The sequence below is a fragment of the Crocuta crocuta genome, unplaced genomic scaffold (genome assembly GCF_008692635.1).
Source record: "Crocuta crocuta isolate KB4526 unplaced genomic scaffold, BGI_CrCroc_1.0 scaffold116, whole genome shotgun sequence".
Classification (NCBI taxonomy): Eukaryota; Metazoa; Chordata; class Mammalia; order Carnivora; family Hyaenidae; genus Crocuta; species Crocuta crocuta.
Genome location: NW_027531562.1, coordinates 2,483,297 through 2,496,532, shown reverse-complemented (window position 1 = coordinate 2,496,532; position 13,236 = coordinate 2,483,297). Strand labels below are relative to the sequence as shown.

At 36.7% G+C, this 13,236-nt stretch overlaps 1 protein-coding gene across 2 annotated transcripts in view; it reads left to right on the top strand.

Annotated features, from left to right (window-relative positions):
• Positions 1 to 8,056, top strand: part of NUBPL (NUBP iron-sulfur cluster assembly factor, mitochondrial) — a 211,598-nt gene extending 203,542 nt beyond the window's left edge. For both annotated transcript variants that reach the window (XM_077772734.1, XM_077772735.1), the window contains one exon: positions 5,909 to 8,056. In XM_077772734.1, the coding sequence (XP_077628860.1) occupies positions 5,909 to 5,971 (63 nt within the window). In that variant the 3' untranslated portion in view covers positions 5,972 to 8,056. The remainder of the gene's footprint in view (positions 1 to 5,908) is intronic.
• Positions 8,057 to 13,236: the final 5,180 nt, after the last annotated feature.

Sequence of the window (13,236 nt, the reverse complement as noted above, 5' to 3'; positions counted from 1 at the left end):
GCATTAGAGATGGGATTTTCGTTGTATTTATTTTTAATAAAAGTGATTGGGGAGATGAGATGGAAACCTAGTTGTATTTCATTAGCCAGTGTCTTTGGGGATACAGTTAATAGATTTTCAAGATTGCTAAAGTGTTACAACTTTAAGAATAAAATGTTTTATTTTACTCTCTTCTTAAGGTAGGAATACAATCAATCATATATATATATCTTCTGTCTTAAGTAACACTTGCTGTGTAAGCTAGAAGCTGGGCTATCACCTGGTGCATCAGTTTGCATGTAGTTTTTGTGTTCCTTTGCCGAAAAGCCCCAGTCAGTCTTCTAATAGCTATTCTTTTTTGTTTTCCCCTTAGCTAACGGGTATAGCTTTATAGTACTGTTATTTTGACTATCCATAACTACTACTCCTTTCATTCCTAGCTTTCTCTAATCTTATATGAACTCGAAAATAAAAGAGCCAAGCTTGGTTAGAACTGTGAATGAAGTAAGAACTGTAAATAAATCGACAGTCAGGAATCTTGAATATGTAAAGTACATTGAGTTTGAGTTCTCTCTTCCAGGGGCCTGAAGTCCTTAAGAGTCAGTAGCTATGGTATAGGTGATAGAGTTGCTGGGGACATGGTCTCTAAGGAAATAGAGTATAGTGTATATATACTTATCATTGTTTTTGGTTTTTCTTTTCCTGCCTTTGTTAAATTTCCTTTTCAGTCTTTTCTTATAAATCTTTCAGATAAGCAAAAATCATAACTCTTTATTACTCTCATAATTAAATTCTGCCAACTCAGCTATCATAGGTATACTTTATGCAGAATGAAAGTTGTATGAAAATTGAGTTTGTTTTAATTGCACACTTTTAAATGTCTCCCAAGAACAGACTAAAGACATTCTGTGGTGATTTCTTATGACTGAGAATAATTACTTACTAGATTATATCATTTATGAGTTTAGATTTTAAAAATAGTTTTTTAATGTTTACTTTTGAGAGAGAGAGAGAGTGCATGCAAGCAGTAGTGGGGGCAGGGGTAGGCAGAGAGAGACAGAGACACAGACTCTGCAGCAGGCTCCAGGCTCTCAGCTGTCAGCACAGAGCCTGACGAGGGGGCTGAAACTCATGAACCATGAGATTGTGACCTGAGCTGAAGTCAGATCATAACTGACTGAGCCACCCAGGCATCCCACATGTTTAGATTTTCTCCACCTATCCATTATTGCTGTTTTCTTTGAGATTTCTCAAAAGCAAGGGATGTTTCAAGCAGGTTAAAGGAATGTAATACAAGAGAAAACATATAGCAGCCATCAAAAGATAATATGATTTAAAGCTCTAAACAGCAGTGTTTATGTGTTTTTTTGGAGTTTTTTTTTTTTAATCTCATTTACATTTGCATAAACATTAGATCTATTAGTTTTCTGTTATTGGCTGACATTTATAAGAATGAGAACAGCCTAAGCCTTTGTGGGTTTTGCTAGATTTTATTTGGTGAGGTCTTGGCAGAAGCAGTGAGAATTTCATGTACTAGGTTGTCAACCTTAAATATTGAAGATTTCTGAGCAGTTTTAAGATTTAGACATGGTCATGAAAAGAAAAAAAATATAGTGCCTTGTATGTATTCTGTTTCCATGGAAATTATTACATTCATTATTATTAACCATCCTCCTCATAATAGCAATTACACTATAGCAGACACTGTCAGACATTTTGCTTACATAATTTCTATGCTCCCAACTTAATGCAATATATAAATAGCCCCATTTGGCAGATGAGGAAACTAAGGTTCAAGGAATTTAAATAATTTTCCCAAGGTTAAAGAACTAATAAATGATAAAATATGATTAACAGACAAGTCTTTTCCTTGCAAATCAATAGTTCCATTATATCATGTACCTTCTGGGTCCTAGACTAATAGTTATAGTTATAGTTATAGTACCAGTTAAAAAGTACCAACAAGCTGCTACCTCCTCAGTCATGGGGCAAAACCTTCTGAACATGCGCACTACTAAGGAAAGGGGAATAGTTGGCTCTCCAAATATAAGTAGAGTGAAATAGCCAGAGAAAGCCATAGAGGAGGATGGGAGAGGAAGTGGACACTTAGAATTCAGAACTCTAAAGTTCAATAGCATTGACCCTGTTTGTGTGATTATAATTGCTAATTCAACTCTTTCTACATTTTGCCTTTCCTTGAATCCAGGAAACAAGTAATAGACCCATAAGTGACTGATAATTTTGTGCTTTCATCCTTTTTATCAAGTAAAAATCTTAATATTGACATACAGACAGGTGTGGTATAAGGTATTCCTGATACTTTCAAAGTAGAAACTTTATTATCTTATAATTTCCAATTTATTATAACCTTATAATCTTAATATGATTATGTATGATAAATTAGAACTTAAAATCTTTGAAAACAGAAACAAAGGAATAAAGTTCTCCATAAAACTTCTTGCACTTTGGCTGCCATCTGTTTCCTATAACTTATGAATGACAAAGCAGACAAACAGGATCCAGCCATGTTATCTGTGTTTGTAGATGGCCCAATAAATACGATCTCAAATGGAAGACAAGGGTTATTTTATGTATAATTGAGATGATAAAAAAAAAGAGTATTAATAGTTTGGGAAATCAAAATCACATTTTTTTAAATACATGATATGTGTATGATGCCTTGTTGCTACTTATGGGTTAAACAAAAGGGAGGGATTTAGGGGCGCCTGAGTAGCTTAATTGGTTGAGCATCAGACTTCAGCTCAGGTCATGATCTCTAGCTTGTGGGTTGGAGCCCTGCATTGGGCTCTCTGCTGACAGCTCAGAGACTGGAGCCTGCTTCGGATTCTGTGTCTCCCCTTCTCTCTGCTCCTCCCATGCTCATGCTGTGTCTCTCAATAATAAATAAAACGTTAAAAAAAAAAAAAACTTGAAAAAAGGGAGGGATTTAGTTTACTTGTTCCTCAGTCAGGAGAAGTACCCATAAGTACATGTTCATATGAGCTCTTCAGTGAGATTGCAAATTACTTAAGGACATAATAGTAATAATTGCAGCCACTAATACTTATTTCATTCTTTTGTGCCAGCACTTGACATACTTTTTTCTTACTTAATATCCCCAAACCCTTTGAGGTAGGTGCTGTTGTGGTAGACATTTTGGAGATGTGGAAGGGTTAACCCTTAGAAGAGTTAAGTAACTTCTCCAAGGCCTCAGACCTAATAAGTGATGGAACTAAGATTTTAACTCAGGCCTGTCTAACTTAAGAGCCCCAACTCTTCACAAGTGAGCTATTCTGCCTTCCTTTTGTATCGTTACATTCCACAGATTTCCCAAAACAGTGACTCGCACATGATAAGAACCAAAAAGTACTTGTTGAAATGATACTGCATTGGCTGAAAAAGTTCCGTTTCAACAGTTTTGTAGAAATTGAAACTGTTAAACTAAGCACTTTTAGAGATTTCTCAGAAAATGACAATCTAACCATTACTTTGAGTGTGATATATTAAAAGTTTAAGCTTGTAGATAGTCCATTAAAAAGCAAAGGTTAAATGTAGCAAATGTGATTATTCTGGAATCATTCAGTGTTGTGTAGTCTGATAGGTATATGTCTCTAATATAAGTAAGAATTTAAAGTTGATAGAATGTTGGCTTTCCCTCAGCTTGCCATAGTGAACTTTAAATTGTCATCACAGAAATATTAAGCCTAAATATTCAGAAAAACTACTAGGAGATAAAAGGTATTTACAGAGATACATGGCTGAAAATCAGCATACTAAATTTAAGAGAAATATTTCTTTACAAAGTACATGTCATTTCCTCTTTTAAACAAAACTTTTGTTTCTGTTAACTATAGCAGAGAGTGAAACCATTTTTAGATAAAGCATTATGACTAAAATTAGTTGTACTTTGGATTTACTGTTTAGTATGCAATGTAATAGAAGAATCTAGGTTTTGGAGTTAGGTGGACCCAGGTTTGATGCTTTCCAGCATAGTGACTTTGTGACAGTTTCTTTATCCAAGTTGAGTTGATGATGTGATCACTTAAATCACACATAAGTGTGATTACTTATGCAAAGTACTTAGTATAATAGGTAATAAAAAAATTAAGGCTTTATTCATATTTTGAGAACTATTTTTTTTAATGTTTATATTTGAAAGAGAGGGAGAGAGAGTCGGGGAGAGGCTGAGGGGGAACAGAGGATCTGAAGCAGGGTCTGTGCTGATAGCAGAGAGCCTGATGTGACGCTCAAACTCAGGAACTGCGAGATCATGACCTGAGCCGAAGTCAAACACCTAACTGACTAATTCACCCAGGTGCCCCTCTTTTTTAATTTTAAAAATTATTGTTTATTTATTTTTGAGATAGAGCAGGGAAGGGACAGAGAGAGAGAGGGAGACAGAGGATCCAAAGCAGGTTCTGTGCTGACAGCAGAGAGCCCAATGCAGGGCTCGAACTCATGAACTATGAAATCATGACCCGAGTTAAAGTTGTATGCTTAACTAACTCAGCCACTCAGGAGCCCCAAGGACTATTCTTTTTTTAAAAATAGACTCTTAAGTGAGATTTTGACACTTTTCTGGTAAAATAAAGCATAATTCAGCTGTTAGAGCTCAAGCACACTTTTTAGAAATGAAAATGTGTCAAATACATTTAACACACTTCTTTAAGTCAAGGTAAACAGACCTCAGACAGTTCTTTTACCATGCAGTCAGAGAGTTGGTCAGGCTGGGATCAAAGATCGGGTTATCTGGTATTAGTTATAATGCTTCAGGCAAGACTGTTCACCTTTCTGGGTCTAGGTTTCCTTATCTATAAAGTGGGGTTAGTGACAGAATTTATCCCTTAAAGTAGCTGTGAGTAATGAAACATTACTTGGTAAATGTTAAGTACTCAAGTAAATTTTAACTATTATGAACCATAGTAATTTTAGTAGTAGTAGTAGTAGTAGTAGTATATTCATAAATCTAAGTATATAAATGTATAAATTAATCATTTTAGAAGACCTTACTGTTGTTTTACAGTTACTTTTTATAGATGCTATAGGAGAAATAAATAATATTTGAATTGCAATTATTCAAAACATTATTTTTAAGGTTTATTTTTGAGAGACAGAGCACAAGCATGGGAGGAACAGAGAGAGATACACAGACAGAATCTGAAATAGGCTCCAGGCTCTGAGCTGTCAGCACAGAGCTGGATACTGGGGTGGAACTTGGGGTGAGATCATGACCTGTTCCACCCAGGTGCCCCTAATTATTCAAAACTTTTAAAATGCAAATGTTACGACCATTGCTCTGACTGGACCTGGTAGGCATTGGGTTAGTTTGTGACTCACAGTGGCTTGGGAATTCCTATTAGTATTTGGCTGCTCTGGGGATCCGAAAGATGAAGAGAGTAACAACTGATCCCAGGAATTTTTGTCTGGTACCCAAATTTCACCAGGTGAAGGTATAGGTGCTCAGTGCCGGTATTGGAAGCCATTCTCATAGAGAATAGAAAATGCTCCATAGGGTGGTAATAAACAGTCCTTTTTGAAATGACTGACAGCTCTCATTCCAAAGAAGTTTGGGCAGTATCTAACTCATGGTATCAATTTATCAGAAGAGGAAAATACAATTTTTCTACAACCGGACTGTGTTGCTGGTTTGCTGACAGGGGAATTAGAGTTTGAAAACAGTAATTGCTGATATTAAATATTTTTTTTTCAGAAAGTCACCTTCTAAGTAGTTACCTCCTAAAAACTCTAAAACCCTTTCTTTCCTGCCCCACCTGCAGTGTACATGACACCTTCTTCTCATTGCTGAATTTCCTTAGCTCACTCAGCGTTTTTACTATTAAATTAACTAGGCAGCTATGGCCAGCAGTTCATGAGTCATTTGATGTCTGCTGGGGAGGAATATAGAACAAATGAGTCTGTTCTTTTCCAGGCCAAAGCTTACCTAAGGATTGCCGCAGAAGTGGTAAAACGATTGCCACCACCTCTAGAGTGAATTCCCCAAGTGTTCTGGAAATTGACCTGGTGCTTAACAATAAGAAGACCTTTGGAAATCAGCAGTGTGGTGATGAAACCTACAGCAACAATAGAACCATGGTTATTTTCTTGTATTTCTGAGGAAATAATGTCTTATTTTCAGATTTGATTTGCTAAGCAATGACTCACAAGTAAAATTTTTATATATTGGTGTTAACTGCTACATTTAGGATTTTTCTTTTGAGTGCCGATGTGTACCAACTGCACAGAACTGCGTTTTATTTTAATGAATTACCCCTAGGGCTATCGTAAGCTTATATTATAAGCCCAACCTTCAATTCAGGAAAGAACTGTGCTCTTTTTGTGGGACTACAGAGTTAGTCATTTAAAGTATTTACTGTGTACTGATACAAGTGTGATGACTCCATCAGTCAGTTTGGTCTGAGTTTCAATCTTGTCTTGGACTGTTGTGGACACATTCTTAACGTAAATTAACCTCTGCTTCATCTGGACCAGGCTCTACCCTAGACTTACTGAATATCATCTGCAGGGGTGAGGCCTGGAAGTTTATATTTTTAACAAGATCATAATGATTTTAATGATTATTATTATGATGGCAATAGTTATAATCAGTAACATTTATCAAGTGTTTTCATGTGTCTTTACAGTTAGTCTTCCATCTGTATGAATTGGGTACTGTTGTTACCTCCATTTTATAGATGAGAAAACTGAGATATGGAAGTGTTAAGTGTTTTGCTGAAGGTTTCTGTTCTAGCACATGATGGAGCTGGAATTTGAACTTGGATCCTTCCTTTTTTATACCGAAGAGTTTATTTCAAAAGAGAAATATGGTATTCAGCATTTCCTCAAACTTACTGGACCATGAAGGCTGTCTCCCTCCCCTTTTAGGAGCATTTCATGGAGTTCGTGTTTTAAATGATACACTTTGAAAAGCATATATCTTATCTAGTTGAGGCTCAGAGATTTAGGGGAGCTTTCCAAGATCAGGAAACAAAATAGTTATAAAGCTGCAAGTGCTGATAAGAATCATTAGTTGATGAGAAAGAATGAAATCTGGCCATTTGTAGCAATGTGGATGGAACTTGAGGGTGTTAATGCTGAGTGAAATAAGTCAGGCAGAGAAGGATAGATACCATATGTTTTCACTCATATGTGGAATAGGAGAAACTTAACAGAGAACCATGGGGGAAGAGAAGGGAAAAAAATAGTTGGGGAGAGGGAAGGAGGCAAACCATGAGAGATTCTTGAATACTGAGAACAAACTGAGGGTTGATGGGGGTGGGGAAGAGGGTAAAAAGGGTGATGGGCATGAAGGAGGGCACTTGTTGGGATGAGCACTGGGTGTTATATGGAAACCAACTTGACAATAAACTATAAAAGAAAAAAAGTAATCATTAATTGATCCTCAGTTATAAAGAAGTGGTCTGTGGCCTTTGGCAAATACCTTGAGATCTTTTGCTTAGTAGTTAAACAGGTAGAAAATTAGGCAGAGAGTCACATGTTGTTATAAACATGTTTAACACATTTATGTTCATCTAAAAAAACTGTACATGAGTGTTCATGGCAGTTTTATTGGTAATCACCAAAAACAACACGGAGCTTTTCAGTGGGCAGGTGTTTAAACAAGATGTGATATATCCAACCATGGAATACTACTCAGGAGTGAAAAAGAATAAACTATGGATACCGGCAACAACCTGGCTGAATTCTAGACAGTTATACTAAATGAAAGAGCCACTCTCAAGAGGATTTATACCATATGGCTCCATTTATGGAACATTCTTGAAATGACAAAATTATAGAAATGGAGAACAGATTAGTGGTTTCCAGAACTTAAGGGAAGAAGGTTGCAGGGGACAGAATTGTGTGTGGTTTTAAAAGAGCAACATAAGGAATCCCCATGATGATGGAAATGTTCTGTTTTATGACTGTGTCAATACCAATATCTTGACAGATATTGTACTATAGTTCTCCAGCTATAGTTACTGTTGGAAGAAATTGGGTAATAGGACACATTGGAATCTCTGCATGTGAATCTACAGTTACCTCAAAATAAAAATAAAATGTTAGTTAAATAAACATATTTTGCTCTGTCTGAACTGAAATGTCTTTGGCCAAATTATCCATGCTAATTAAGATCATGAATGAAAGTATTTATGAACACACAGTAATCATTCTTCATCACTGTGAGAAGGAAAGAATGACTTCAAGTTGTAGATATATATTTGTGTTTTTATTGACTTTTGAGAAAAGGCTGATATAAACAATCACTGAATACTTCTAAATACCAAAAATACCTGGCTTACCTTTACCTAGAGGAAGAGTGATATAAATAAGCTCCAGAGGCACTTAAAGTTGTGTGCCAATTTAATACATCTCATAGAGAAATGGGAAGGATTATTTTATTCATAAATACATGACTTAGAAAAGAGCTACACATACAATCACCTGTTCTCTTCTCCTTTACCCTTGCTTGCAAGTCTTTGCAGATGTTTCCAGAAAAGCCACTAAAAAGATGGTGGTTGGAATATATAGCAGGTTTATAAGAGGTAGAATAGAAAGGAGCTGTAAGAGCAAGAATGAAGCTTGTTCTAAAATTTAGCCTATGGCAGCCTCTGCTAAGCTTCAAAGAACTGACTTTAAAGATAGACTGTCAAGCACAGCTAGTCTGCCTGTCGTTATGTGTAATATTTATTCTGTATTCTTGACATTTCCATAGAATGTGGAGAATTTCCATTCCATTCTCCAGGAGGCAAGGCAGGCTGCCCCACCCACTCCATGCCAGGGAAGGAGGAGTGACACATCTTATGGGTAAATTTCTTCCTGTCTGCATTTCTTTAATTTCAACCAAATCCTGAGCTTTCTGAGGCAGGCTGCAGGGAAACCTATCCATTTCTGCCTTGGATTTGGGTGGGCAAGTCCATCTAATTTAGAGGTTGGGTATTTGGTAGCCCACTATGATCACATATCCTCTAGTCTAGCTTTTTGTCAGTTTGGCTAATATATATTTTTTATTTTTATCTAAATTCTGCCTCCCAGTTCCAAACAGGGGAAGAATCCCCACCACCACCACCATGCTCCAAAATACGTACAAATTTTCTGGAATCCTAGAAAATTAGAACCAAAGAACATATTACGGATCAGAAAGTTGCATCATTCCATTTGAAACACCTCTAACAATGAAAGATAAAAAAAGTTCATCAATGGCCAAAAACCATTATAGGGGGAGGTTATAATGAAGTATACTATATGTACAGTAAAGCATGGAAGACATAAGTATATAGGCTAATTATGTACAAAGTGGACACCCAAGTGACTGCCAACCAGATTAAGAAGTAAAACACCACTAGCATCACAGAAGACTCAGTATTTTCTCTCACAATTACTATCCTTTCTGTCCCTTAAAAGTTCACCATCTACTGATACACCTAAGCTTCTACTCTTAAATATTATAGTTTTACCTGCTTTTGAAATTTATATTAAATGAGATTATGTCTATATTAACTGCTTTTGCTATGTACTGTTTCTGAGTTCCATGTCTGCTGTTGCATATGCTATTCATATTATTTATTGTAGAGTATTACATTGTTTGAATATATACAACTTCTCCCATTCCACTGTAATTGGATATTTGGCTTGATTCTACTTTTTTCTTTAATATTTATTTATTTTTGAGACAGGGAGAGACAAAGTGAGAGCAGGGGAGGGGCAGAGAGAGATGGAGACACAGAATCTCAAACAGGCTTCAGGCTCTGATCTGTCAGCACAGAACCCGATGTGGGACTCGAACCTACAAACCGTGAGATCATGACCTGAGCTGAAGTCAGATGCTTAACCGACTGAGCCACCCAGGCACCTCTGATCCCACTGTTTTACAAATTGTGCTGTTACAAACATCTGTGTACATATTTTCTTGGTGTTCTGTACTTAAATATCTGTTGCATTATTTCTGGGAGTGGAATTGTTGGTAGTTGTTTAGTGCTATCTCATGGTTTTAATTTACATTTCCCTGATTACAAATGAAATTGAGTACCTTTACATATATTTATTGGTTAATTAGATTTCCGGTTTTGTATACTACCCTTGTATATACCCTTGTCAAATCTCTTGCCTATTTTTCTATTGTGTTATTAGAGTGTTTAAATGAATCACTGTTCTGTGTTGCAGATACCTTTTCCACTCTATGATTGGTCTTTCACTCTCTTAATGGTGTCTTCTGATTAACCAAATGATCTTAATTTTAACATATTCAAATTTATTATTTTCTTTTATGATTATTGATTTTTGTGCAATGCCACAAGGTCATGAAGATATTATCCTGTATTAATTTCTAGAAGTTTTAGCATTGTCTTGCCATTTACATTAAGTTCTATAGTTCACTTGGAATTGTTTTTGGTTATTAGGTGAGGTAGGCATTAGGTTTCATTTTCTTTCCCTTGTGGTTATCTAATTGTCCACTGGGACTGTCTTTTTCCTTTGCTTTTCTGCAGTACCACCTATGTTGTAAATTAATGCCTCAGTTTCTATGGGTCTGTTTCTGGGCTTTCTATTCTGTCCCATTGGTTTGTTTGTCTGCCTTTGCACCAATAACTCACTGTTATGTTTATTATCACCTTGCTGTTCAAGAATGTTTTGGCAAATCTTGATTTTTTTTTTCATTTTCATATAAATTTTAGGACCAGCGTGTAAAGTTCACAGCAACAATGAAGTAGAGAGTTTCAGTTTTGCTTAGGGTGGAGGACTGGGAAAAGCATCATATCTGCCCTTAGAACAAGAAAGAACTGTATGATCTACAAAATCATATCTTTTCTTAGACCCACTAGAAATCCTAAGTTACAGTGCACCCAAGTAGTATGAGATGTACGAAAAGACAGACCTCTCCAAGGAGACACAGGATGCAAGCATACTTTGGGAAAACACAGAAGAAAGAGATGTTACGCTCCCTCCAAACAGGTAAGAAAAATCCAGTGAAAAACTTTAACAAATTGCTAAAAGCTGAGTGTGGGATAACAGGAGAATCTAGAGCCCCTAGAAACTGTTGATTGAGGAAAGTTTGTATGCACTACTAGGCTTTTCTCTATGGACCTGACTGTGTGCCCAAGAGAAGAGTTGAGCATGGGGCAGGGGATTAGAGAAATCCTTTCTGAGTAGTACAGGCCTGGAGAAGGAGAGTAACTGCTGCTTGGAGAAAAACATAAAACCTTACTTGATTCCCCTTCCCTGTGGAACAAACATGTTTAAGTCACTAGGGCAGGGTAGCAAGGTCTCCTTCCTCAGATGGAGACCCATTATGACTGCAGGAGAGGACATAGAAAACCCCTAATCAGATGGAGAACAGGAATCCATCCCCACCCTAGCCATTAAAGACATTCTATCACTGAGGGAAGGATGGGATCACTGAGAAAGTCCATTCGCCAGGAATTGGGGATGTAGCACTTACTTAGAGCTAAGATTAGATCAAGACAACAGAGAATCCCCTGCCCCGGAGTAAGCTAAACAAGCTTTAAGTATCAAACATTAGAAGTGTCCCCAAGTGGAAGAGGGAGAAAGAATGTGAATAGAGAGATCAAAAACTAAGAGTAGAGCAGTCTGTCTTTCGACTTCAGCACAAGGTAATACCAAAGAGATTTGAAGCCAGTGGTGTACTGAAGATAACCATAACAACAGTAAAACTTAAATAAGATGAACCGTTGACTAAATTAACTCAGATCTGTTCATTAAATTTCTAACAAAATTAGTCATGTCCATTTTCAGCCATAAATACTATTTACCTCCATTTCTATTGTCCTACACATGATGTCCAGTATTAAGTGTAAAAAATTATAAGACAACAGAACTAGAACAAATAATCCTAAAATTCTTTAAAAAAAATTTTTTTTAATGTTTATTTTTGAGACAAGAGAGAGACAGAGCATGAATGGGGGAGCAGCAGAGAGAGAGGGAAACAGAGAATCCGAAGCGGGTTCCAGGCTCTGAGCTGTCAGTACAGAGCCCAGAGCAGGGATTGAACCCATGAACCGTGAGATCATGATCTGAGCCTTACTCAGATGCTTAACAAACTGAGCCACCTAGGCACCCCAATAATCCTGCCTAAAATTCTTATGGAACCACAAAAACCCTAAATAGCCAAAGCAATCTTGAGAAGGAAAAACAAAGCTGGAGGTATCACATCTCCAGATTTCAAGACACTACAAAGCTCCAGTAATCAAAACAATTTGGTACTGGCACAAAAATAGACACATAGGTCAATGGAACAGGATAAAGAACTCAGAAATAAATCCATACTCATATGGGCAATTAATCTATGATAAAAGAGGAAAGAGTATTAATGGCAAAAAGAAAGTTTCCTTCAGTCAACTAATCTTCGACAAAGCAGAAAAGAATATTCAGTGGAAAAAAGTCTCTTCAACAGTTTGTTGAGAAAACTGGACAACAACATGCAGAAAAATGAAACTGGACCACATTCACAAAAATAAACTCAAAATGGATGAAAGATCTAAATGTGAGACAGTAAACCATCAAAATCCTGGAGGAGAACCTAAGCAGCAACCTCTGTGACCTCAGCCATAGCAGCTTCCTCTTAGACATAAGGGAAGCAAGGGAAACAAAAGCAAAAATGACCTACTGGGACTTCATCAAGATAGAAAGCTTCTGCACAGTGAAGGAAATAATCAACAAAACTAAAAGGCAATCTACAGAATGGGAGAAGACATTTGCAAATGACCTATCTGATAAAGGATTAGTATCCAAAACCTATAAAGAACTTCTCAAACTCAACACCCCCAAAAAATCAAAATAATCCAGTTAAGAAATGGGCAGAAGACATGAATAGACACTTTTCCAAAGAAAACATCCATATGGCCAACAGACACATCAAAAGATGCTCAATATCAGGGATATACAAATCAAAACTACAATGAGCTATCACCTCACACCTGTCAGAATGGCTAAAAATTAACAGCTCTGGAAACAACAGATGTTGGTGAGGATTCAGAGAAAGGGGAACCTCTTAAACTATTGGTGGGAATGCAAACTGGTTCAGCTACTCTGGAAAACAGTATGGAGATTCCTCAAAGAGTTAAAAATAGAACTAACCTATGACCAGTAATTGTACTACTAGGTCATTATCCAAAGAATACAAATATACTGATTTGAAGGGGCAGATGTGCCCCCAATGTTTATAGCAGCATTATCAACAGTAGCCAAATTATGGAAAGAACCCAAAAGCCTACTCACTGATGAATGGATAAAGAAGATGTGGAG